The sequence below is a fragment of the Mastigoproctus giganteus genome, chromosome 4 (genome assembly GCF_048544385.1).
Source record: "Mastigoproctus giganteus isolate SK-2022 chromosome 4, ASM4854438v1, whole genome shotgun sequence".
In the NCBI taxonomy this organism is placed as follows: domain Eukaryota; kingdom Metazoa; phylum Arthropoda; class Arachnida; order Uropygi; family Thelyphonidae; genus Mastigoproctus; species Mastigoproctus giganteus.
Window position 1 is genome coordinate 152,258,725 of NC_143578.1, and position 27,428 is coordinate 152,286,152.

The following is a 27,428-nucleotide window of genomic DNA, read 5'->3' on the forward strand; positions in this document are numbered from 1 at the left end:
ACCAAATACGGACGATGCGGAAAGGTCAGGGAATGACCACCGCATATCCCGGAGCAATATGGCCTTAGTTGCTAATGCTCCTAAAATCCAAATACCAAACCAAAAACCAAAACCTTCCAGTCAGTAAAATCATTATTATACATATAAAGTAATTCATTATGTTGGGGGAAACCGTTTTTGCTCCTAATTGATGTAGCACTTTCGAATTTCGCAAAGTGGATTATTTGAACACAACATACATTAGAAGGTCGGTAAAAGAGTTGATGATTGATGGGCATCATTCCGACAAACAAATTTTCTGTTTATATTACGCGATGACCACCGGTCAGAGATCCCGAAATAGAGAGAGAGAGAGAGAGAGAAAATACAAGAAACCGCACTCATTTAGGTCACCGACTCATCTGCCAAAAACCACAGTAAAACAATAAAAGTGATGGGGAGTAAGTCTATTTGTCAGCGGAGTTTATCTTTTTTTTGCAGTTCAGAACAGCATTATGATCGTGGATAGTCAATTTATTCGGCTTCTGAGCTAAAACAGAATTTCTCCCTTTGCGATGACATCAAAGCGTAACAAGCAAATATCTTCTAACGATACTTTTTATTGTAATCTGTTAGCTTTGTATTGTTACAAATATTGCAGTTCACAAATATGAACAATACACATTTCAAGAAAGAAAGAAATTCATAGCGGATGATTTTTTTTTCTTTCTTTTGATGCACCAGTTTCGAAGTTTAGAAGTTTATAACGCAGCTATAAATAGAAATATTTTCTCGAAATTTGGTTAGAAGATCAAACCCAGGAAACTGCTGTTCTGATATTGTTTACTAAAAACAATTACAATGAAGCAAACTTTTTTTTTTTATCAAATGCGCATTGCAGTGTTATCTGTGATATATCAGTATAATGCAGTGAACTATCAGTTTTACACCAGTTTTTCCCGTTTCCAACAGATGAATTTCCTTGATCTTCTGTTCGTAGGAGCAATACACGTTGAAGATAGGATATACGATCTGTTCACCTTCCATAAACTGTTATTGGTACTGTATGGCTTTATTGCTTCTTAGGTCAAAAACAGTAGCTCCTGTTCGTCTTTTGTTTATTTACACTTCTCCCTTACTGATGACGTGATATATACCTCCCACGCTTCACTCGTATTCACGCGGAGTTGTTTACGAGAACTGCTCCTCTCCGTAAAAAGAAATTCGCGCGCTTTACACCAAGAAACGAATCAAGTGTCGGGTTTCATAAGCTCTAGGCTGGTTAGGGCGGGGGTAAAAAAATTAATTGAAAAATGCCTAAAAAATTGCATACTTGATGTCACATTTTTGTCATTTGCGTGAAATTCAATAGAAGGTTTTGAAAATTTAAGTGGGAAAATTCAAGAAAACAGTTCTGGCTCCAACTATAGCGAGTTTCAGCTCTGTAATTAGAGTAAAAATTATAGAATTAACTTGCTGAACCCAGTTGGGGCTGGTACGTACCCCAGCGGACGGGGATACGGTTAAGGTGGAAGTGATAATAAGAGTAATAATGAATTCTGATCCTGATATAAAAAGAAACAGTACTGTTGTCCGACCTTTGATTTACTGTTTTGTTATTAGATTCTATATGATGAAAAGAAGGCAACTTGTCAGCTCTGTTTGAATAAATTTTTCAAACAGAATTAGTTTATCAGGTATGTTACAGTAATTGTATTTATTAAAATTTCATTTAAAAAAATCAGTTTTTTTTTTGCATATCTTTGGGAACATATATCGGCAAGTTCAATGTCTGGTTAGTGTACATTAACTGAGCATTAAGTATTCTGTTTGTCAAGAGCAGGATATGGGTTATAGAGTATGTGTGATACAAATCTAGCTATTTGGTAAGCCTGTAAATTTAGTCATATATCATCTTTGTTTTTATTTTCAAAATTTAGTCTCTGGAAAATAATCTGAAAAAATAATGCTTTTAAATATAAATAGGTATGCTTAGTGCTACTGCATCACTTGGTTTGATACTGCTGTGGGATGTAGATGGCGGATTGACACAAATAGACAAATATCTTTATTCTTCTGAGGATTATATCAAGGTCAGTCTTTCTTTGGTTTTTTTTTTTTTTTTTTTAATAAATGCATTCTTTTATAAATCATAGATTTAAACAAGGTCATTGCATTATTGAATCTCTTGGGGAGAAAAACAAAGTGAGCAATAGCCAGTCGATTACAGGTGAATGGTCTTTAAAAAGAAATACATACACACATACAAACAGATGACTGCCTTCTGTTTGATATAGTAGTGAACAGAAGATGAAACAATGCACTTCCACTGACATAGCAGTAAATGGCACTTGTGTAACATTTGTGATTTAGTCTTCAGCCTTATGTTTTGTTTGGTTCTTTTTGATTTCTTCAATGCTAGTGGCTCTTGATTGTGAGAAACTTGATCCTTCATAATTTTGCTGTAATGCAATTTGTGATTATGTAGCAGTATAATTATATAATTAATTATATAATTAATTGTATAATTATATCACAATATAATTATACAATTATATTGTGATAAATAATGCTAAATTTAAGCAATGTTAAATTTAGCATTATTTAACAATGCTAAATTCTAGCATTGTTGTATACTTTTAGCACAAGTCACTTTAACACAAATAATTATGTATGGTTTATATGATTTTACAAAATTTTACTCTGAATATATGCAGAGTTCCACCAAAAAAAACAGCTTTCATTTTGGAAAGTATATGTGATAGTTTTTCTTCAGTTAAAGGTGTGTTACCAGCATGATATATTATGAAAGTTTACAAAGGCTTTGCTGAGTGAAAATTTCCATCACTGGTGGATTAGTCATGGGGAGGGATCGGTCTCTTTTTTTCAAACAGCAGTACTTGTATACACTTTTCATAGAATTAGACTACAGCAAAGCAGTCTAGTGCTGGGAAGACAAAAGTCTCTTACCTGGTATTATAACCTCTCATATTGTAAGGCTTTCACTAATGGTCACCTTCACATTACCTGAAAATAATTATCACTTTCTCAAAGAGGAAGAAAATACTATCTATTTCTAACTTGGTGGATTACAAAACAAAGTAGTCCTGCATGGTATTATGACCACATAATACTCTCATATTATGAGGTAATTGCTATGAGTTGCCTAACTGTTATTCTCCGTGACTATAATGGGTTCTTCGCTTGTATTAACTCAATTGGAAAGGTCTTAATCATCTGATCAGTTTTTGTTTTTATGAAAATCCCAAACATGAAAGATATTAGAACCTGTATACATGAATTGAAGGTTGAGAAGACTGAAGAATTATTCAGGGAATTATGTGAAGGAATGTTCGGAAAACAGATGTTGAAGGTAGAGGAAATCATAGAGTTCAAAGAAGCTTTCTGAAATTTATTTCATAAACGATTGGAGCAGGGGGGGCATTTGGGGTGGTTAGTGCTATGGATAAGGAAGTGGTTGAGTGGTAGAAGACTGGTTGTCAATAGATGGTTATCAAAAGTAGTTATCACTGCTTCTCTTGGACTACTGTTATTTAGTGGAGCTCACAGAATTCATTGTTTTCTTTTATACTAATTTTGTTTTATACTAATTAATATTATCAATTAGTATAAAACAGAGCTATGATACTCAATATGTTCTAAGTTGTATTTCAATACAACATAGAACGTATTCAAATTCAAACACATTCTTGCGAGCATCTGGGCAAGTGCATACAAGTTCATTTACAACCCCCCCCATGTGCTTACGTGCAATCAGAATGCTTCAGCTAGGTCTCGAACACCCATTCATCCAACGTGCAATGTGCCTACATATCAACAGGTTACAAGTTGATATGTAGGCACATACGGGCGTATACAGGGTCAGATTTCACTTTTATCCAAAGGTTAATAAGTTGGATTCAGTTATATCGGATATCTCCACTTATCTTGAAGCAGACCTGGTACTATTTACCAGTTTGGTCAATCAGTTCAATAAAACATTAACCACTTATCGAAAAAATGACTACCTTACTATGTCTCAGTTAAAGGAATTGAAGGCCAGAACATACAACATCCCAGCACTTTTTGGCCAGGTAAAATTGCATAAAACCAGATTTCCTGTTTGCCCTATCGTTTCTTACAGGAACTCGGCTTTTTCATCCTTAACAACACATTTATATAATATAGTACTATAAAGCCCTTTAGACATGCGATACAATTTGGGATAAAAAACTATGATACATTATTTAATAACCTTTAAGGACTGTAGACTCGACGATAATGATAATTCATTCTCACTAGATGTTACTTTGTATACTACATATCACTATATATCACTATATATAGTGCTTTCTGAAAAGTTATATACAGGTGACCCCCGCTTAACGCTGATAATTCGTTCCGTAAAAACAGAGCGCTAAGTGAATCCACGCTAAGCGAGCGCCGCATTCCCATAAGGTAACATGTATTTGTGAGTTGCAGTCGGTGCCATAGGATATTTCCTAATCAATAATAAACGGTAGTGAAAAGATGCACAAATGTCGGTCAAAATATTTAATATTCAAATATTTGTACATATAAAATATTCTGCATTACATACGTATATAATTATGTGGTAACTACTTACGTATCAAAATTAAACTTAAAATTCCAATTAAAATCATAAATTTAATTGATCTAAATTGATTTAATTTAATTGATGATTTTAATCATGAAAAATGTGTCGATTTTGGGTTGAATTTTGGCCCTCTTCCAAATAAAATAAAAGGGGTATTAATTTTAAATCCCCCGCAGCGTTACCACCCAACAATAAAGTCAACCGATCCTTCGCCGCTTTGAAACCTGGCATGTTTTTTTCTTCTTTCAATATGAAACTTCTTTTAAGCATTCGTTTCCACGAAAGTCCTGCTTCATCTATGTTAAAAACTTGTTGAGAAGTATAACACATAATATCCCTCTTCAATAATTTTAACAAGTTCTTTTTTGAAAGTTTCGGCTTCTTCTGCACTTGCGGCTTTGCCCTGGATTTTAAATCTATTCAACCAGCCCTACTAGTTTTAAATGGTTCCACTTTTTTTTTTTAGATGAGTTTTCTTCAGATCATCATATTGGTTAATCTCTCTCTCTCTCTCTCTCTCTCTCTCTCTCTCTCTCTCTCTCTCTCTCTCTCTCTCTCTCTCTCTTTTTTAAATAATATTTAACTTAACTGAATTCTGCATTGGATATTATCTTCAGTAAAATTAGTTAAAAGTCTTTCCATTTCAATCCTAATAGCCAGCCTAGCCCTAGTTGCTTGCAGTGGAACAGCTATCTTTCCCGCTGCTAAAATTAATTATTATTTTTTTATAATTGTTCTTACAGTTAAACTTGCAAGTCCTAAATTATGGCACACATCCGCTTGTCTACCGGAATCGATTCGCTTCAAAACGTCTAATTTGATTTTCAAATTCAGTCTTTTTCTTACATTTATAGTCTTTGTACTGCGCTCAGAACGTTGTTGCTTTTTCATTCTTATCAGCCATTATTAACTCTTCGAAAATGTAACTGCATTGGTTGCATTAATTATGATACAATGTTCAAGTAAACTGTCCGTTTTGCACGATGTCTAATATGGTACTGAGTGACGACTAGACTTCGGATAAATGCATATAACGCAAATATTACAAGCAATATACTTGATCATTTTTTAAAATGTTGATCTCGGAACTACGTAACAAGTTGCTGTACTGCAATTAAATTTGGGTGCGAGAAAATTTCACTGAGCGTGGGAAACGTTTTAATGCCGTTTTGCTATTCATTTTCAAGCTATCGTCTCCATCAAATGAAACGATTTCATTAAATATGTCAAACATGCAATCTGTAAAAGAGCGTCATAGTGATCTGTGACAGCGTTATAGTCAGATAGGGGTTATAATATAAGAACAGCGTTATAGTGAATCAGCGTAAAGCGAACCGCGTTATAACGGGGGCCTGCTGTATAGTGCTTTCTGAAAAGTTATATATAGTGCTATATATAACAAAGTATGTATGTATGTAAATGTTGAATACACATTAAATATTCTTTGGGATATGTTAAATAATAATTCTATACTAATTTAATTATACGAAGCTTCCTATTAAAGAAATTTTTCAATTAATTAAAAAATATAAACAAATTTTTGGTTTGCCAATGGGATTGAGTCTAAGTAGCTTAATGTCAGAGGTCTACCTCTCAATGATAGAGTGTATACCTTTGGCACTTTTTCTACCCTGTATCACATATTATGGGAGGTATTTAGATGACAAGACATTTTACATTCTTTTAATATTCATCCTAGACTCAATTCTACATTGGAAAAGGCAAATACTGAAATGGTCATTTAATTTTCTAAATTTCATGCTTACTCGGGACACAAATAAAGTCCAATTTAACATCTATCGTAAACCGTCAAACACCGGTATGCTGCTGCATTATGACAGCTATCAACCATTCACCTACAAAAGGTCTATTTTTAATCAATTCCTAAATGCCTATAAATATTTAACAATTGAACCTGCTTTGGACTCGGAAATACAGATATTAACCAGCAGATTCTTAAACAGTGGTTACCCCCTTGCTACAATAAACTGAATTAGAGTACAAGCTAAGAATAGAATACAAAAAACTACACCAACCAACAATAGTAACATCAAAAATTACTTTATTTCTGCCACATATGTTGAACAGTGGCACAAACAGCTTATCCGATTCTTTAAAGATACCAGATTTACAATTGTGGCCAGACCAATACAGAAATTGCATGCTATACTGAACAGTTGCTCAGTCCTTTCCTCTTTTGCAACACAAATAAATGACCTGGTATACAACATTTCTTGCAGTGATTGCGACTTGTCTTACCAGGGCTCAACTTGTGCAAGCTGGATTCGAGAGTACAGCAGCATGCATCCTCAGTTTACATCATCAGAATTGGCCTTTCGTGCCGTTAATGAAACCCATACATTTTTATTCAACGAGGCCAAAATACTTCATGTCCAATGTAATTATACTAGACTATTAATTGCAGAAACCATCGAAATTACATTACATGAGAATTATATTACCATTCGCCATCCATATCTAATCTTCAATTTGTGGTCTTTTACATGCATGCGTGAAGACAAATAATCTCTCTATTTAAGATTTTGGTTCCATATACTCCACGTTATCTCTATTCCTGTGATCAAGACATATGGTCAAAGTCCCTTCAGCTTCAGGAAGGAAATTCATTTTTCGAAATTTACGTTAAAATTTTTTAATTGATTTTATTACTGTAATAATTTTGCATTAATTTTATATTTGTTTTAAAATCTGGAGAATGTCATACAGAAGTGTTCTACATATCATATTGAGGTAAATTTCTCTTATTCTTCTACTAATAGCATTAGCATTAGTAGAGGCATATGATGCAAGAAAGTAAGCTTATGCAGCATCAGCCAAAAAAAAAAAAAAAAAAACTACTCCCACTTCACCCCTCCGTTCGTTCGAAATACCTTTCCAGCTGAGCCTTAAATTTATTTAGGCTATCAACTTCCACAACAAGGGATGGAAGTCTGTTCCACCAACCAACTACCTGCTAAAGGCAAATTTCCGCACATCTATCCTACATCTGTCTTTCCTCAGTTTGAATTTATGCCCTCTCAAGTGATTATTCTGAGCAAGAGGAAGAATCCCATTGGCATTGAGCATGCTCAAACCATTCAAGGCTTTATACACCTCTATCAGATCACCTCAACAGTGCCTAGTCTCCAGACACTAATTTGCAAACTTAAGCCTTTCTTTGTAAGAGCACCCCTTTGTTCCATTCACTAATCTTGTTGCCCTTCTCTGTACTCGTTCCAGCAGCTCTACATCCTTCTTGAAATGAGGCCTCCAGACCTGTATACAGTACTCAAGGTGTGGCTTGACCATTGCCTTATACAAGGGAATAATCACCTCCTTATCCCTGCTAGAAAAATTCCTGTATATCATTGACAAGACACCATGAGCTACTCTTGCAGCCCGTCTGCACTGCTCAGAGAACTTCATATCTGCCTGCACAATTACCCCCAGGTCCTTTTCATTCTCTACCACTTCAGTGTAGTACCACAGAGTTGATACATTGCTCTGGGGTTACTGTTTCCCATATGTAGTACTTTACATTTGTGAATGTTAGACTTCATTTGCCACCTCTAAGCCCATCTGCTCAACCTTTCCAGATCCTGTTGCAGCAGCATAGTGTCAGTAGTGTCCTTAACAACCCTGCCAACCTTTGTATCGTCTGCAAACTTAGACATTAAATATTATCAATGAAGGCATGTGAGGCTTGAAATCTAAGTTTGTGGATGAAACGAAGGTTCTAGTGTGGTTAATGACAGTAATCGGGGTTTGCTACTGCAATAAGATCACAGGGCTGAGAAGTGGCAGTTGAAGTTTAACATTTACAATTACAAGGTTAGTACTATTACACATGGATAGCAATAATCCCATATGTACCAACTGTGTGGTACGATACTCGCATTAGTGAAGAATGGAAAAGATGTGGGAGAGAATGATATGGAAGAAGATATGAGAGAGATGAGAGATAATGGGGAAGAAGATATGAGAGAGATGAGAGATAATGGAAAAATATAGACACAGAATTCTCTGAACAGTGCAGATGAGCTGCTTAGACAGCTCATGGAGTTTTGTCAATGATATACTGTTCAGGAATTTTGCCAGCAAGGATAAGGAAGTGATTATCCCATTATAAAAGGTAGTGTTTAAGATTCGTCTTTGGTACTGTGTGGAGGCCTCATTTTAGGAAGGGTGTTGATCTCTTTGAATGGATGCAGAGAAGAGCAGTGAGTTTAGTAAGGGGATCAAAGGGGTGCTCTTACTGAGGAAAAGCAAATTGCACATCTGGAGACTAGGTACCTGTGAGGTGCCTAGAATGGTTTCAGTAAGCTAAATGCCGATGAAATTCCTTCCTTCCTCTTGCTCAGAGTACACACGAGGGGACATAAATCCAAACTGAGGAAGGATGACTGCAGGATTTATGAGTGGAAATTTGTCTGCCAACAGATAGTTGATTGTTAGAACAAGCTTCCATTTGGTGTTGTGGAAGTGGGTAGTTTGAATAAATTTAAGAATGAATGTGACATGTGGTTAGAAGAAGATAGGCTGGTGAAATTGGGATTTTTTTTTTTTTTTTTTTTTTTTTTTTGGCTGATGTATATGCTTACTTTCTTGCATCATTGCTGCTATTAATACTGATACTAAATCCCACTGGATACTGGATGAGCTCTTAAAGGTTTCTTTAATTAAGGCTGTTGTTAGTCCACACCATGTGGATTAAGCAGTTGATGTGGCAAACAATGAACCTCATAATTACACCAAAATAAAAAGAACTTCAAAGTCAAGTAAAATGCTGTTTATTTTTAATGGTGTGTCATCTTCCCAAGTATCCATTTAGGGATTTTTATTGTTACCACACCATTGCACCTTATATACTTTTGTTGTTGAAAAGACAACAGCCTTTTGTCTTTTCAGTTTTGGTTTGTTACTGTTAAATTGTATAAAAAGCTTAAACCCATACAGCTGTTTGAATGAGCTTATAATTGAAGCTGGTTTACCCTTGAACTTTTCTTTGAGTAGCATATATTACTTCTCTTTAGAGAGGTGGTGCTGTTTTTTTGCATTTGAATACTGAGTAAATAAATGCACCATGTCCTACATTGGAGCCATCTGTAAAGAGTTTCCTTGGCTTCATTGTGAAGAAAGAAACAGATCATACAAGTGATTGATTTCCCAATACGCTGTTTAGGGTGGTGGGAAATTTGGATAGATCTTAGCTTCTGAGGAAATATACCATTTTTCAATAAAGAAGATTAAATTTATAGTGAAACAACTGATGGTAGAATTATACCTGTTTGATATCTAGAATTTCATTGGTGTTCAGTTTTTAATAACTGACCTCCAGAATTCACCAGAAGTTAATTTAAAACCTGGATAGACTGCTGAAATTTGATCATTACTTTTCAGACTTTGGAATGAAGCTAAATGACAATCTCAAAATAGACCAGTTTGACTTAGACCATAGATAATTAAGAAATGTATGCATTTCTTAAAAATGGGAATCATGCTTCCTGTGAACTCTGTTATTAATTTCAACTTCGTTTTGTTACCATTCCTCACCATTTTATCCACTGTATTAATTTTTTGTTACTAAAAGCTATTGTTATCCTAGGAACTTAATTGTGGAATGATCTGTGTTTGAGGTGCATAAAATGTTATGATTTAATTATTTAATTTTAAAAGTATCTAGTTTAATTTTCTCTGAAGAGCCCCAGAGAGGGAACTGATTAGTTTGATAAATCTAATTTTATTCAAATATGTTATTTTAATTTAATCTGACATCCATTTAGGCCTAAATGGATGTCAGATGAACTAATGAGACATATGACAGAGAAGTAAAATGCATGGGATACATATAAATTAACACGTGACACAGAAGCCTATGATAGATAATAAGCTGGTCTGTAACCAAGTTACAAAGGAGGTTAGGCAGGCGAAGGCAAATTATGAGAAATCTTAGGCAAAGGATGCAAAGAAAAACAGCAAACAGTTCTTTACTTATGTAAACTCTAGAAGGAAGGGGATGAATCAGATTGGTCCAGTTGATATCGATGGTTCAACTGTTGAAGATCCTGCTCAGGTAGCTAACAAACTAAATGAATATTTTGCATCGACATTCACACATGAGGAGTTATTCAGGAAGGGGAATGCCATAGATGAAGTAAACACTGGCTGTGAGCTAGATGATCTTGTAATAATTGAAAGTAAAGTGGAGGAGAAATTGTTGAAGATAAACACAAGAAAGGCACCTGGGGTGGATGGGATCTATCCAGTTATATTAAAGGAGGAAGTAAGCAAACCCTTAGCAAAGGAAGTAAGCAAACCCTTGGCCATAATTATGAGAGCTTCCTTGGACTCAGGGGAGATACCCATAGACTGGAGATGTGCAAATGTGACCCCAATTCACAAAGGAGGATCAAAGGCTGACACAAGTAATTATAGACCTGTGAGTTTAACTTCTGTTCTAGGAAAATTAATGGAGGCACTGATTAAAGAAGCACTGCAGGATCATCTAGATAAGACTTCAGTTATAGCTCGGACACAGCATGGTTTTGTTAAGTGAAAGTCTTTCCTGACCAATTTGATTGGATATTATGATGCAGTCACAAAAGAACTGGATGCAGGGAATAACTTTGATATTATATATTTGGATCTTAGAAAGGCTTTTGATACTGTTGCACATGGAAGACTGCTGCACAAATTGGAGCAGTGTGGCATTGGAGGCAAATTGCTGCTATGGATAAAGGGATGGTTGAGGGAGGGGAAGACAGAGAGTAGTAATCAATGGACACTTCTCATTATGGACTAATGTTATTAGTGGAGTCCCTCAGGGTTCAGTGTTGCGTCCATTATTGTTTTCTGTATTTATGAATGATTGATGATGGTATATCAAGCTTAATGTCCACGTTTGCAGACGATACAAAGGTTGGCAGGGTTGTTAAGGACACTACTGACCCTATGCTGCTGCAACAGGATCTGGAAAGGTTGAGCAGATGGGCTGAGAGGTGGCAAATGAAGTTTAACATTGACAAATGTAAAGTACTACATATGGGAAACAGCAAACCCAGAGCAACGTATCAACTCTGTGGTACTACATTGACAGTGGTAGAGAATGAAAAGGACCTGGGGGTAATTGTGCAGGCAGATATGAAGTTCTCTGAGTAGTGCAGATGGGCTGCAAGAGTAGCTCATGGTGTCTAGTCAATGACATACAGGAATTTTTCTAGCAGGGATAAGGAGGTGATTATTCCCTTGTATAAGGCAATGGTCAGGCCACACCTTGAGTACTGTATACAGGTCTGGAGGCTTCATTTCAAGAAGGATGTAGAGCTGCTGGAACGAGTACAGAGAAGGGCAACAAGATTAGTGAATGGAACAAAGGGTTGCTCTTACGAAGAAAGGCTTAAGTTTTGCAAATTACACTGTCTGGAGACTAGGCACCTGCGAGGTGATCTGATAGAGGTGTATAAAGCTTTGAATGGTTTGAGCATGCTCAATGCCGATGGGATTCTTCCGTTTGCTCAGAATAATCACCTGAGAGGGCATAAATTCAAATTGAGGAAAGACAGATGTAGGATAGATGTGTGGAAATTTGCCTTTAGCCAGCGGGTAGTTGGTTGGTGGAACAGACTTCCATCCCTTGTTGTGGAAGTTGATAGCCTAAATAAATTTAAGGCACAGCTGGACAGGTATCTTGAACGAACGGAGGGGTGAAATGGGAGTGGTTTTTTTTTTTTTTTTTTTTGGCTGATGCTGCATAAGCTTGCTTTCTTGCATCATATGCCTCTACTAATGCTAATGTTATTGTAAACCTATTTTAAAATATATCTTTCAAATATAGACAGAGAAGTGTATTCTTATTTCATTAGCACATTTTATATTTTCCACCCCAATTGAGGTTTGGCAACATTATTTTTAAACTATTAAAAATGTTCAAATGATGAACTTTTTTTTTTCCTGTTTTTTTTTTTTTTTTGCAGAAACAAAAATAGTTGCTTAAAACAGTGATTATGTCATCAAAGTACTTCATTGTGTCTTGCAGAACAGTTTTTACATACATGAATGCACACAGTTCTACCAGCAGTGTTATTATTATTATTATTATTATTATTATTATTATTATTATTATTATTATTATTAATATTAGCCATATGGTACAAGGAAGCCTGAAGCTTATGCTGCACCAGCCAAAAAAAAAAAAAAAATTCCCTAGTTATCCCGTGTGTGTGTGTGTGTGTGTGTGTGTGTGTGTGTGTGTGTGTGTGTGTGTGTGTGTGTGTGTGTGTGTGTGTGAGAGAGAGAGAGAGAGAGAGAGAGAGAGAGAGAGAGAGAAGGCATCACCAAGAAAGAGAAGAATGATGATATCCAGCTCAGGACCCTGGGTTTGCCAAGCCCATACTCACCAGATGTGAGCCCCCGGGGTTGTTATCTGTTCTCTTACCAAATCATGTATATGTGAGTGAGCTGTATAAATTGTGAAAATTAGTTAAAGAATATATTCGTCATATAATATCTCTTTTTTTTTTTTTCCAGGCAGGTGCTCTTTTAGCTTGCGGAATTGTGAATTGTGGTGTTCGCAATGATTGCGATCCAGCACTTGCATTACTTTGCGATTATGTTCTCCATAACAATATGGTGATGCGTATCGGAGCTGCAATTGGGTAAGAACCTTTCTCATTATTGCAGTTGAGTAAAACTAAATGTTCTATTAATAATTTCTAGGTTACATCCTCTGCATGAATTTCAAGAAATTGTTTGTATTTCAGACGTACATGAATATATTTACGAATGCAGATTGTGAGTTGGAAACAATGTCAGGTGAGCTGTAGATGTTTATGTCAGAATAAAAATGCATGGAATGCATACGAGTACTTGTATAAATTATCAAGTGATACAAAAACCTACAGTTGATGTAAAACTGGTCTGCAATTAAGTCACAAAGGAGGTTAGGCAAGCTAAGACACATTACAGTCTGCATTTACACTGGAAAAGGAAAGTAGCAAGGACTTCCTTATTAAGTGAACACTAGAAGGAAGGGAATGAGTCATGCTGGTCATTAGATAAGAATGATTTCACTGTTGATAGTCCTGCTCAAGTTGCTAACTGAATAGGTATTTTGCATCTATGGTCACACATGAGGAATTTAAGGATAGAGATGCTAGAAGTGTGTCAGATTCTAACAGGGAGCTAAATGATTTTGTAATAACTGAGAGGAAACTGAAAAGAAATTGTTGAAGCTGAACTTAAAAAAATAAAAAATAAATAAAATAAAAAGACACCAGAGGTGGGTGGGATCTGTCAAATTATGTTACAGCAGGCAGCAAAAGAAGTAAGCAAACCTTTGTTCATAACTATGAGCTCATCCTTGCATTCAGGAGATTCCCTAATGAACTAGATATACACAAATGTATCCCCAGTTCGCAAAAAGTGGAGTAAAGGGTGATATGAGTAATTACAGGCCTGTTAGCTTGACTTCTTTCATTAAAAATAATGGAATCACTGGGTAAAGAAGTATTGCAGGATTGCAGTTATAATGCAGTAACAACATGGATGTGTTAAGAGGCATTCTTGTCTGACCAATCTGATTGGAAATTATAATGCAGTAAACAAAGGAATTGAATGCAAAACAATAATTTTGACTCAGATTTCAGAAAAGCTTTTGATGATACTGTTACATACAAAAAAGAGTAATACACATAATGGAGCAGTGTGGCATTAATGTCAGCCTACTGCTATGGATAACGGAATAGCCGAGTGGGAGAAGACAGAGTGGTTATGATGGGTGCTGCCCATCTTGGATTAATGTTATTGGCCCATTGTTATTTTCTTATTTATTAATGATATTAATGAAGGCAAAGCAGGCTTAATATCTGAGTTTGCAGATAGTAGTAGTAGTGATGGAGGCATGTGATGCAAGAAAGCAAGTGTATGATTGCGATCATACGCTTGCTTTCTTGCTTATGTAGCATCAGCCAAAAAAAAAAAAAAAAAAACCCTAATTTCACATATCCATTCCCTCTAAAAGTTTGTCCAGTTCCTCCTTGAATTTCTTAAAGCAATTAACCACCCGCTGGGTAAAGGCAAATTTCCGGACATCTATTCTACAACTGTCTTTCCTCAATTTCAATTTATGCCCCCTCAGGTTCATAATCTGACCATGCGGTAGAATCCAATCAGAATTCAGCATTCTCAACCCATTCAAGGCTTTATACACCTCAATCAGATCACCTTGCAGGTGCCTAGTCTCCAGCTGCTGCAATTTGCAGAACTTAAACCTTTCTTGGTAAGAGAACCCTTTCATTCCCCTCACCAATCTTGTTGCCCTTCTCTGTACTTGCTCAAGCAACTGTACATCTTTCCTAAAATAAGGCCTCCAGACCTGTACGCAGTGCTCAAGGCATGGCTCAACCATTGGCTTATACAAAGGGATAATCACCTCCTTTTCCCCTAGCATAATTCTTGTATATCATTGACAATACCCCATTACCTGTTCTGGCAGCCTGTCTGCATTGCTCAGAAAACTTCATATATGACTGCACAATTACTCCCAGATCTTTTTCATTTTCTACCACCCTAAGTGTGGTACTACACAGTTGGTATGTTTATCTGGGGTTACTTCTACCCATATGCAGTACTTTGCATTTGTCAATTTTAAACTTCATTTGCCACTTCTCTGCCAATCTGCCCAAATTTTCTAGATCCTGTCGCAGTAGCACACTGCCATTAACAACCCTGCCAACCTTTGTATCATCTACGACATTAAGCGTGATATACCTTCATCAATATCATTGATAAATATACAAAACAACATTGGGCCGAACACCGAACCCTGGGGGACTTCACTAATAATATTAGTCCACGAAGAGCAGTGTCTATTGATTACCACTTTGTCTTCTCCCACTCAACCACCCTTTTACCATTGTAGCAACTTACCCTTAATACCATACTACTCCAATTTGCACAGTAGTCTTCCATGCACAACAGTGTCAAAAGCATTCCTGAAATCCAAGTATATGATACAAAAATTATTTTTTGCATCCAGTTCCTTGTAACCACATCATAGTATCCAATCAGATTTGTCAGACAAGACTTTCCCTTAACAAACCCATGCTGTGTCTGAATTATAACTGTAGTCTTGTCTAGATGAACCTGCAATGCATCTTTAACCAGTGACTCCATTATTTTCTCTGGAACAGAAGTTAAACTAACTGGTCTGTAATTATCGTGTCACCCTTAGATCCCCCTTTGTGATTTGGGGATACATTTGCAGATCTCCAGTCCGTAGTGACTTCCCATGAGTTAAACTCTCATAATTATGGCTAAGTGTTTGCTTACTTCCTTTTCCGCCTCCTTTAATGTAACTGGATAGATCCCAGGTGCCTTTCTTATGTTTAACTTCAACAATTTCTCCTCCACTTTGCTCTCAGTTATTACAAAATCATTAAGCACCCTGTTACAATTTGATGAACTTCTGGCATTTTCCTCCCTTAATAACTCCATGTGTGAATGTAGATGCAAAATACTCATTCAGATTATCAGTATTCTGATCAGTATCATCAACACTCGAACTATCGATGTGAAGTGGACCAATCTGATTCATCCCCTTCCTTCTAGAGTTTATGTGAGTAAAGAAGTCCTTGCTGTTTTTCTTAGCATCCTTTGCCAAAGATTTCTTGTAATCTGCCTTCACTTGCCTTACCTCCTTTGTGACTTGGTTACAGACTAGCTTATATCTGCCATAGGCTTCTCTGTCACCTGATATTTTATATGCATCCCATGCATTTTTCTTCTCTGCCACGTGTCTCATTAGTTCATCTGACATCCATTTAGGCCTAAACCTTGAACAATATTTCTTAATTGGTATGAAAAGCCAAATAACTTCTAAGATACTTCCCACTTAGAATTTGCTGTTGGTGATATCATCAGTTGAGACCACTGTAGTCACTTTTACGGAAACAAAAACCTTTCCCTTTACAACTGATGGTAATTATATCTTTAAGTAAATCCCACATCAGTACGCTGTGATCACTACTTCCTTTATCTGCAAATTCTTTATACACGAATAATCACTCCAGGATAACCAGATCAAGAGTATTATCCTCTCTGGTTGCCTCTCGAACATGCTGCTGCTGCAGAAAAGTCATCTAATAAATCCACAAAAGTCTTGCTAGTGTGTGAGTGACCAACCCACAAGTACCAGTCTATATGTGGAAAGTTAAAATCCCCCATTATAACACAATCTGATTTACTGGCCCATTCTATTTCTCTGTACAATTGTTCATTGTACTCATTAGGCCTTTAACACACTCCTACTCTCAATTTTGCTTTCCAGTGCTTATGTCACACTAAACTGACTCAACATTGCACTGTCCATCAATGTCAACTGAATGCACTTCCTTAGATTTTATGTTTTTCTTAATTAACAGCATAACCCCTCCTCCCTTCCTATCCTGTCTATCCTTTCTGTACACATTGTACTCTCCAAATTCCAATTCCACGCTGCTTATATCTGTGTGACACCATGTCTATGATATCCCAACAATATCTGCCTTTGATGTCTTGACTAGTACTTCAAGCTCATCAAATTTATTAACTATACTCCTAGCATTGGTGTACATGCAAGTATACATGCACTTGTTCCTTTTTCAGGTTGCAGCTCATTCTAATAGAAGCAGTGCAAGAATCACTGTCACCTCTGCCTGCAGCTACTATTACCTTTTAGTCTGTGAATCCCCCTCCCAAGCTAGTAGTTTTCCGAACCACCCAACGCTGCCTTGATAGCATCAGCAGACACCTTTGCACCCCTTCTATTTAAGTGTATCTCATCCCTGTAGAAGCAGACTCTTCTGTTAACAAGCATTGGCCATGCTGAGAAAAATTTACCCTATGAGCCTTGCACAATCCCTCCATGGCTGAATTGACTGACAAGTCTCTCATCATATACTTCCTCATATCGTGTCTGGGTAGAATTGCAGACACTCAGATTTAACCCTAAATTGCAACTTTTTTCACCATTGACCTGTATTTGCTTATTAAATCTGTAGATCTCCTACACTTAATGTCATTAGTGCCAATGTGTACAACGTATCACCTTTTGTGCCCTTAAAAGATATCTGCCACTACAACATCATCAACTTTTGTCCCTGGCAGACATACCCTGGTCTTATTCTACCTATCCATTTTATACAATATATTACTCATCTCCCTGACAATAGAGTCACCAACAATAACTCCTATGGGACCAGTGCATTCTGCCTTGGAGATTGCTGCTGTGTTGCCTGATGCACAAGAGTGAGCTCTGTCGTTGAGTTGGGCAGCTGAGAGCCTGATGGGTCCCCCATTTTAATACCTTCAAGGGATGATACAAAGGTTGACAAATCATAGTAATCAAATGGGTCATTAATCATAGTAATCAGGGTATGTTGTTGCAACAAGATTTTGTCAAATTAAGCAGCTGGGCTGAGAAGTGGCAACTGAAGTTTAATATCAACAAATGTAATGTGCTTAATATGGAGAGCAGTAATCCCAAATTAATATACTAGCTGTGTGGTATCACACTCAGGCTAGTAGAGAATGAATGAAACGTAGGGGGAGTAATTGTGCAGTGATATTATAAAGTTCCATGATTGGTGCACGCTGGCTGCCAGATGGCTCATGGGATTTTGTTATGATATACAGTCAGTCCTCGTATAACACGTGTTTACACCACATGAATTCGATCATACATGATTTATAAATAGGGGAACGATATCTTATATAACACAAACCGAATTCGCTTATGCACGATTCGCCTTTGTGTTTACAAGAAATGGCAGTCGAACGCAGAATCACCCCAACCGAACGCAACACGATAGGAATGAAGAGAAGATTCTGAAAATGTATTTATGTTTTTTATATCAGTGAAGGGGAAACACATTTCACCATAATAACGTAAAAACCAACACAATTCCAGCTATCGGTATAATCGCAAATGCAATTAGATCGAGTTTACTACCAGTTTCTAACAGATTCCACTAGCAGAAATGCAACTGGAAATTGTTTTTATTGTTTTATGGTAGTAACCCCTAGAAATGTGCTTTAGTAAAGTGTGAGGTGTTAATAGTGTATCTCTCCCTTTACAGTGTTGTTTATTCAGTTGCTACACGTGCGCAGCTTTGTTTATGTGTATCAAGCGTGCCTCCTTGTTTTGTAATTGTGCTTTATTCCCTAAAAATGAGTAAAATACTTAAAAGGTGTGAAAAGGAAGTGTCCTGGTGAAGACATTGCAGATTCGGAGAGAAAAAGAAAAGCAATATCGATAAACAGAGGGGGACTGGGTCAAAAATTCTTACCCGGGAAAATTTATAGTGGTCTCATACTATGGTTTATGGCCAAAATCACACCGGCCTCTGGCCCACCGGGGTTGCCCCGGTAAGGCTTATGGCCAGTTCACCTCTGTCAATAGAGAAAAAATATGAAATTGTGAAACGCTTTGAGCGAAATGAAAGACCATGTGATATTGCACGTGCTACAGACCTAAATGAGGCAACGCCGAGAATTACAAAGAATGCAGAGAAAATAAAAACAACTTTCATAACAGGAACAACTCTATCCAGAATTTCAAACAAATACATCAACCGTTTAACTATAATGGTTTAATACTGAAAACTATAAAATGTACCAAACAATACTGTACTGTAAAATAATATATGCAAAAAACTGATTTACAAAATAAAATGTACGATAAAATCTGGATATGTATTACTCTCCCAACCTTAGAGGCCTTTTTGAAGATAGGAACAACTCAAAGTGTAATTAAAATCCATTAGATTAAGACACAAAGAATTGGAAGAGATGGAACGGCTATCATCTGTTTGGATAGAAAACCAAACAAAAAACAAGTTTGCTTACGATAGAAGCAAAAGCATTAGTAATATTTTATTACGTAATAGTCATAATAAAATACTTACGTATTTTATTACAATTATTTATTGTGTTTGGTAATGTTTTGGTTACAAATGTGTGTTCAATCTTGGGTGGTCGGCACCTAACCCTATTTTTCCCGTAGGGCCTATTGTTTATATTGCACGAGGATTTCTAGGAACACAACTATCATGCTATACGACTGACTATACAGGAATTTTGCCAGGCATGATAAGGAGATGATTATCCCATTGTATAAGGCAATGGTAGACCACATCTTGAGTGCTGTATATAAGTGTGGAGGCCTCATTTTACAAAGGACATAGATCAGTTGGTATGGATGCAGAGAAGAGCAGTGAGATTAGTGAGGGGAACAAAAGGGTACTCTTACAAAGAAATTCTTCAGTTCTGCCAAATGCAGACCCTGGAAACTAGGCACCTGTGAGGAGATTGATTGATATGGTTACGGCTTTGATTGGATTTTAATCTCAGTTCTAATGGAATCCTTCCTCTCACTCTGATATATGAGCAGACATAAATTCAAACTGAGGAAGGGTGGTGGCAGAGTAGTTAGATGTGTGGAAATTTGCTTTCAGCCAGCAGTCAATTGTTAGAACAAACTTCCATCTGGTGTTGTAAAGGTGGGTAGTTTGAATGAATTAAGGAAGAACTAAAACTGTAAGGAGGGAAGGACAGGTGATATGGTGTTTTTTTTTTTTTTTTGTTTTTTTTTTTTGCTAATGCTGTATAAGCTTTCTTACATCATTTGCCACTACTAATACTAATTTGGCAAAATGCCAAATACGCCTCTGTATTAAGGTGTAACAGGCCTTCATTTATGTGAAGAATTGTAAATTTCTGCAAAGGTGCACCATTTTAGAGGCAGTTATAAATCCTCTATTTCATGGCAATGTTTGACTTGTAGCATTTAGCATTTCATAAGACATTTTAAGCTATGCTTACAATGTCCTATGAGATGAACTATGACAATGACTTATGTCCTGGATTTCAGCATGTCTTTAAAATGATCTGCTGGGAGCAGGAGGCCAAACCAAAACTTGTTAAACCACAGATGATTGTCAAAATTGAAACCATAACATGCTGCAAAGGCATTACTGATATGTGGTCTCATATCAGTATATTCTGATGCTCCATTAATTGGAGCATAAGCCAATACAGTGGATTCCGGTTATTTGGGCCACCGGTTAATCGGGACAACCGTTTATTTGGGGCAAATCTTAAAAAACAGAAACCAATTGAGAAAATAGCCAGGGTTTACTTAGATTAATTGGGACAGCATGCCGTTTAATCGGGGCAGGAGACCACAGCACTGTAGATTACCCTACGATTGTCTCCGACGGTACCACGTGCTTCGGTTGAAATTCTGGAGGTCACAACCATAAAACAATAAAAACAATTAACAGTCACCTGTTTATTGGGCTTTTCTGTAGTGAAATCTATCATAAACGGACAGTAAACTCGATCTTATTGAATTTGCGATAATACCGACAGCTGGAATTCTGTGGGTTATTATGGTGAAATGTGTTTACGCTTCCATGAAATCTTCAATCATATAAAAAAAATTAATTTTCAGCTCTTCTCTTCATTCCTATTTTTAAAGCTTGGTAACTCGTTACTCCGTTCTCACTTGCGCGTATCGTGTTACTTGCAATTTGTGTGTGCCGTGTTCTTTGTTATTGATTGCTTATCTTTTTACTGTTTTAAATTTTAACCCCCACCCACAAATGTCAGTGAACAGAAATGTTAACTAGTTCGTATGTACATATTAATTATTCCCAATTTCACGTATCATTTAATTTTTTTAATTGGTAAGGTAATAAAGGGTAAATTTGTGCTTAATATATCTTTGCTTTTATAGCCTGTGGATAATATTCCTCCTATTTTCGCTAATTAGAATTACTGTTTAATAGAATTAAAATTCAATTCACAAACGTAATCACAATGACCGGCACTCACTGCACATCGTATAGTGAACGATACTTTACTATGTTGAGTTTGTCATAACGTGATTTGATTGTACAGTTGACCATTTGTAAAGGGGGGGAGATACATTGTATTTTTAACTATTTACATGAAACTTCGGATAATTGGGACAGCCGCTTAATCGGACCAAAATGCACTAGTCCCGATGTGTCCCAAATAACAGAATGGACTGTATTTTGTTGAATGCGGTGCATATACTAGTAAGTGAGTGGCCATGGAGCTGTTTCCTATTTTCCTAGTTTTCTGTTTCTCTTATACTAGTTAACAAAGACATTTTTGGAATAATATTTACTGTTGCACCTTGTATGTTCATGTAAATATCTATTGATATATAAAAGACTAAATTATATATGTTTCTATAATTTTATGTCAAGAATGTAGTGCAGATGAGAAGTTGTTGTCATAACTTCTCATCTCAATGAATTGTTTACTTAAATAATTTTTGCAAACAAGCACTGGGGTACAGTGTGGATGCTGTCTGAATCGTTAGTTATTTGTTGGTCCACTATTTTATGTTTATGTTTTGTCTTATAAACTTTCATATTTATCTTTTAAAAAAATTAACTTATTGTTATTTTTTTATACCTAGAATGGGACTTGCATATGCTGGTTCAAACAGAGAAGCAGTTCTAACCCTTCTATTGCCTGTTATGAGTAATGAGGAGTCCACAATGGAGGCAAGTTTATTTTTTAATGGCATTCTAGATCACATAGCTGCCTTTTTTATATGTCATCTTTGACTACTACAGATTTGGTTTATTATACGTAATTGACAATTCTTCAAATGTTATCAAGATATTGTTATTAATTTAATATCTGTTACCTCTGTTGCATTACCACTGGCATTACTGTTATCTCTTCTCATCCTTTTTACCTTTCTGATCCTAATTAAGAATGTTAAAATACCAAAAGATTAATACACTTTAAATGTATGAATTAAGAAGAAAAATACAAAAATTGAAAATATGTAAATAGTTGCTCATTATTATGATACGGTGCATATATCTGAATTAAGTCAGATGATTATTTTGATTAGACAGTCAGTGAAACAATGGCAGTAAGATCAATGAAAAGAATTAATAAACATATAATAAACAAGTAATAGTATGTGGAGAATGGGATTGGCTATTAGTATCATATAAAATCCCCTCTCCAATCCTTCCTTTCCATAGTCCTACCATACAGAACTGTGGAAAGGAAGGGCTGGTGGGGGGTTCCACTAAAGAAGATAGGTAGGCATGCATTGTGATTTCCAAGTGGAAACTTTGAACATTGCTTTAAATTCTTTAGCATTAATAGAGGCATATGATGCAAGAAAGCAAGCTTGTGCAACATCAGCCAAAAAAAAACACACACACACTTCCCATTTGACCCATCCATTTGCTCAAAACATTTGTACAGTTCTGTGAATTTATTTAAATTATCAACTTCCACAACGACAGATTGAAAATTGTTCCTGCAATCAAACACTAGCTGGCTAAAGGCAAATTTCTGCACATCTGTTCTATTTAGTTTTACTAAATTCTGTCTTTTCCTTCACTAATCCATTAGGATAATCTTCGGAAACAGAGGGATTCCTAACTGTTATATTTAATTTTTTCCTTCAGAAACTTATTCCCACCCACCCATAATAATACAGTGCGTTACCTTGATACAGCATAATTTAATGTGTCAATTGTATCAATCCTTTACCCCTTGAAGGAATTTCTGGAAGTCCTTATCAATTTCAGGACTAGCACAGTGTTTTTTTTTCTTCTTCATTGGAATGCATTTTTAAATAATAGGAGACAAAATTAGTTAATAGTGAGAGAGAGAGAGGTTGACATGCGACTCCTTGCTGCTGCAGCCACAATTGACATGTTCTGTGTAGGCTTCTCTGTGTTAGTGAATGGTGTCACACTAAGCAACAGTGTTTGTGTACAATTGTTATGCACTGCATAACTCTCCTATGAAGTTTCCTGGTATTTGCATTCTGCACAAGAATACAGTTCATGAATTAGTAAATAAATTGAGACCAAAAGGTGTTATTGAACAGTAAACCAAAGGAAGACTGGTTGGTATTAACAGAGATTGTCTGGTACATTCTCTGTAAGTCTTGGGTATCTTAACCAGGAAACGGGAGTGTCAAAGAGCACTGCAAGAACAACAAGAACTACATTACAGATGTTTTGTGGCCCTACATAACAACAGTAGTGTAGTCTTGGCTGCCAGTACATCTTATAGCCAGTCAGTTATTTCAAATGGTTCCCTCAGTCAGTTTGTCATCTGACAGTAGTGGTTTCATCCCATGACACTTGCTTTGAGTCTCATCATACATTGGAGGAATTTCTAAAAGCTTCTTCAATGGGGCTGTAGTTGCCAATCTCAGGGGGGCCTACATTAGAAATCTCCTGAGTTATTCTGAGTTTCTTTAGCCCTCACAACATGCAAAATGGTCTGTAAACATGCACTTATACAGTCTACTAATACACAGTGCCTCGGTGTGGTCTAAATCACTGCTGTGCCTAAAATGCATATGACTAACTGAAATTGAACTAACTGAATGACTAACTAAAAAAGAATTGAGCAACAACACTCAATTCTGTTTTAGGCCCAGAGAAATTGATCCAGAATTGGGATTTTTTTTTTTTTTTTTTTTTCTGATGAGGCATTATTTAATCTCTTGAACCAGTGAACAGCTAAAATAACAGATATTGTGGGCTTAAAAAAAACTCCACATTTTGCATGCAGCAGCTCTGGAAAAATAATGAAAAAGCCATTGTTTGGTACATTCTGAATGCAAGAAAGATTAACAGTCCTGTGTTCTTTACAGACATGGAACTCAGAGGTACATGAGTCTTATATTGCAACCAGTTTTAGGGAACAAGCAAACAAATAAAAGTTTGCTTTTCTTTGTTTGGCATGCTGATTGAACCATGTCTAGGGAACATATGAAGTGTGTTAGTCGAAGTAGTATGCAGTACATCAGAGTCAGTGAACATAACTCTCTACATTTTATTTAATGAAGGTAACAAGCATAATTTTTACTTATAGTAAGCATCACTACACTGTATTTCTGCAGTCATGCCGTTGCTGGAACTAACCAAACAAAACTATTAATGGTGCAGCGTACCGCCACTATCATGGCAAACTGTGATAAATGTCAGTTACTGTTTTATGAAACATTATAGTCTCAAATGAGCACACAATCTTCTTTTAACCGCACATTGGAAATAAAAGCCTTATCTTATCCCCTTATAATACTTAAGTAAATTTTCCTCACCTAAATTTAACTTTATGTAACTTAGTTACGATAACTATTAAACTTGTGTGCTTTTTAGCAGGATGTTCCATCAAACAATCAAATGTTGGTTGCAGTTGTCATTCAAGTATTTGAGGAGGCTTTTCTTTCTTACTTTCCTTAACCGAATTTATCTTAATGAAACTGTTACATCTGATTAAGTTAAGAAAATGTGTCCTTTTTTCATGAAACGGTTGCATGCTATTGCTTCTACTTTGCTGTGATTGCAGTCATGCTATTGTTGGAGTGGCTGGGTGACATACCATGGTTAGCCCCAGTAATAGCGTGACAACAGAAAAATGCAATCCTCAAAAAACTTCTGTATAAGGTTAGTTAATAGCAAATTTCGTGAGGTCAGCATCGGTTTTCTGGATTCTTGCAAGAATGTGGCAAGGATTGAAATGATTGAAGAATCATCTGGCCACAGAGATCCCAGAAGGAGAATATGATGAGGCGTTTACTGTGATTACAAATTGCCTTTCATCAAGGAGGGAGGGAATCTAGGAATTCCAAATGTTATTACAGTAGTGCAAAACTGTGGGAGGAACCTACTTTTGTGAATTATGTAATTGAGAGCCAGAACTCCATTGCAGAAATTGTCACTTTTTTCATTGTAGTTCTCTGTTTAACTAATGGAGTTCTCTGCTAAACTGCAAACTAAAAATGAATTTTTAAATTATTTATAATTAAAAAATTTGTTTTATTTGCCATCCTTTGTAATCCATGTAATGGAGGTTGGTTTTATGGGCTTAACTGGTTTGGTATAAAGGTTGTAATAAAATTCAAAATTTGAACATTATAGATATGGACATTTAAGTGAGATTAGATAAGAATTATTAGACATTGGACAGATTACAGAGTCCAGCTGTAATAATTCAAAATTTTGCAAGATATCAAGGCATTTTCTGCTTTCATGTGTGGCATTTAAAGCTTAAGGTTTGAGTAAATTAAATAATGGTGGCTATAATTACTATTGGTATCTTTTTTTTTAAATTTATATATATATTTTTTTTAGTATTAGTCATATGGCTCAGGAAACCTCAAGCTTTTCTACACCAGCTCAAAAAAATTATTTAAACAAATAAAATATAAAATTTTAAAAATTCTAATAAAAGATTAAACAACACTGCACTTCACATAAATTTTTAAATGCTAAAAAAGATTGAGTTAATTGAAGCAAGCTGGAAACAGACTTTCTAACAACATTTCGATGTTATTAGAAAGTTTGTTTTTAGAGGCCAATTTGACAGTGTTTCGAAATCCTTGTGGATTGTCCAGTCTGAAGTATAGAGCTGATATCAGTGGTCCAAATTGAAATTGTGGAACTGGGAGTTAAAATAAAAAAATAAAAAAACTTACCTTTAAAAATTTGTGGGGTTTAGTGTTGTTTAATCTTTTATTAGAATTAGTTAATTTCCACATCTCTCTCCCAAGAAATTAGATAAAATTAAAAAATAAATCAACTAAAACATAAAATTAAAGAAATCAATAAAATAAAATGAAAATTAACTACCTACATATTTCCCTGCTGTACCTATCCAGCTAAGCTTTGAATTACCCAAGCTTGACCTCACTCAGCTTATTCCAGTAATTAACAACTTGCTGGCGAAGAGGACTTTCTACAGTGTAGTCCAGTCTCTTGACTTATAATTTGAATTTTTATATTTGATATTTTTATGGCTCCTAATTCATGAATCATATATAACCATTGAAAATTTCACCTTCATTAATTTTACTATTCCCTCTCAGAGCCTTATAGACATCAGTCAGGCACCTGACTGATGTCTATTTCCTGTCTGATGTCTTATTCCCTCCCTCCTCTAAGGTGCCTAGTTACCAAACTTTGTAGCCCACATATTCAAGTCTTTTCTCATATTGGTGCCATCTTGCTGATTTCACCAGGCATATTTTCTATCTTTGGACCTTTTGAGAAGATTGTGGTTTTTTTTTTTTTTTTTTTTTGTATGGCTTTTATTTCCAAGTGCTTTTATACTATTGCCTTCTACAGTGGGATTATGATTTCCCTATCTCTCCAAGCAAGTGGTTAATATGCCATTAATACAACATCACCACCTTTCTACATTTGCACATTGAACTTTGTGTTTGCCCTTACTATAATTCCAACTCCCTGTTTTCTTCTACTGTTTTTAATTTATCCCCACCAAGTGTATAAGTTATTTAGCAGTTACTATTCCCTTGCATTTTGCTGCATTAAAACATGTCTTCCAATTTTTTTGGACTATCTTTGAAGCCTTTAGGTGGCACAGACTGTAGGGCATCTAATTATCTAATTAAAAACTCCAGATTTTGCCATCCCAAACTAGAAACTAGCAGTCAACAAGTGCATAAGAAGCTGCCTTACACATCTCCTGGACAGTGTTGGAGCAGTGTTTCATGAAGCTTACTACTCATTTCATGATCAGGTGGTAAGCTCCGTGGGCTGAAGTCATTTGCTGAGTATGCTGCATCGAAAAGAGTTATAATTACTTCACATTCTCAAGCCTGATGAACCCTAACACTGAATGGAAATTTTCAGATCAAGCAAGATCTGCATAAAGAACAGGAGTGATCTGGCTTTGTTCAAGTGAACCAAGTGACTTGTTCAAGAACTCATGCCATAATCAACACTCAGAAGTCACTGGCTGCAAAAAA

The 27,428-nt window shown here is 36.0% G+C and overlaps 1 protein-coding gene across 1 annotated transcript in view; it reads left to right on the forward strand.

Annotated features, from left to right (window-relative positions):
* The window catches only part of Rpn1 (regulatory particle non-ATPase 1), a 283,451-nt gene that overhangs the window by 129,979 nt on the left and 126,044 nt on the right, over positions 1-27,428 (forward strand). The window contains exons 10-12 of the mRNA XM_090372974.1: positions 1,966-2,072; positions 13,124-13,251; positions 22,086-22,173. Coding sequence (XP_090229100.1) covers positions 1,966-2,072; positions 13,124-13,251; positions 22,086-22,173 — 323 coding nt within the window. The remainder of the gene's footprint in view (positions 1-1,965; positions 2,073-13,123; positions 13,252-22,085; positions 22,174-27,428) is intronic.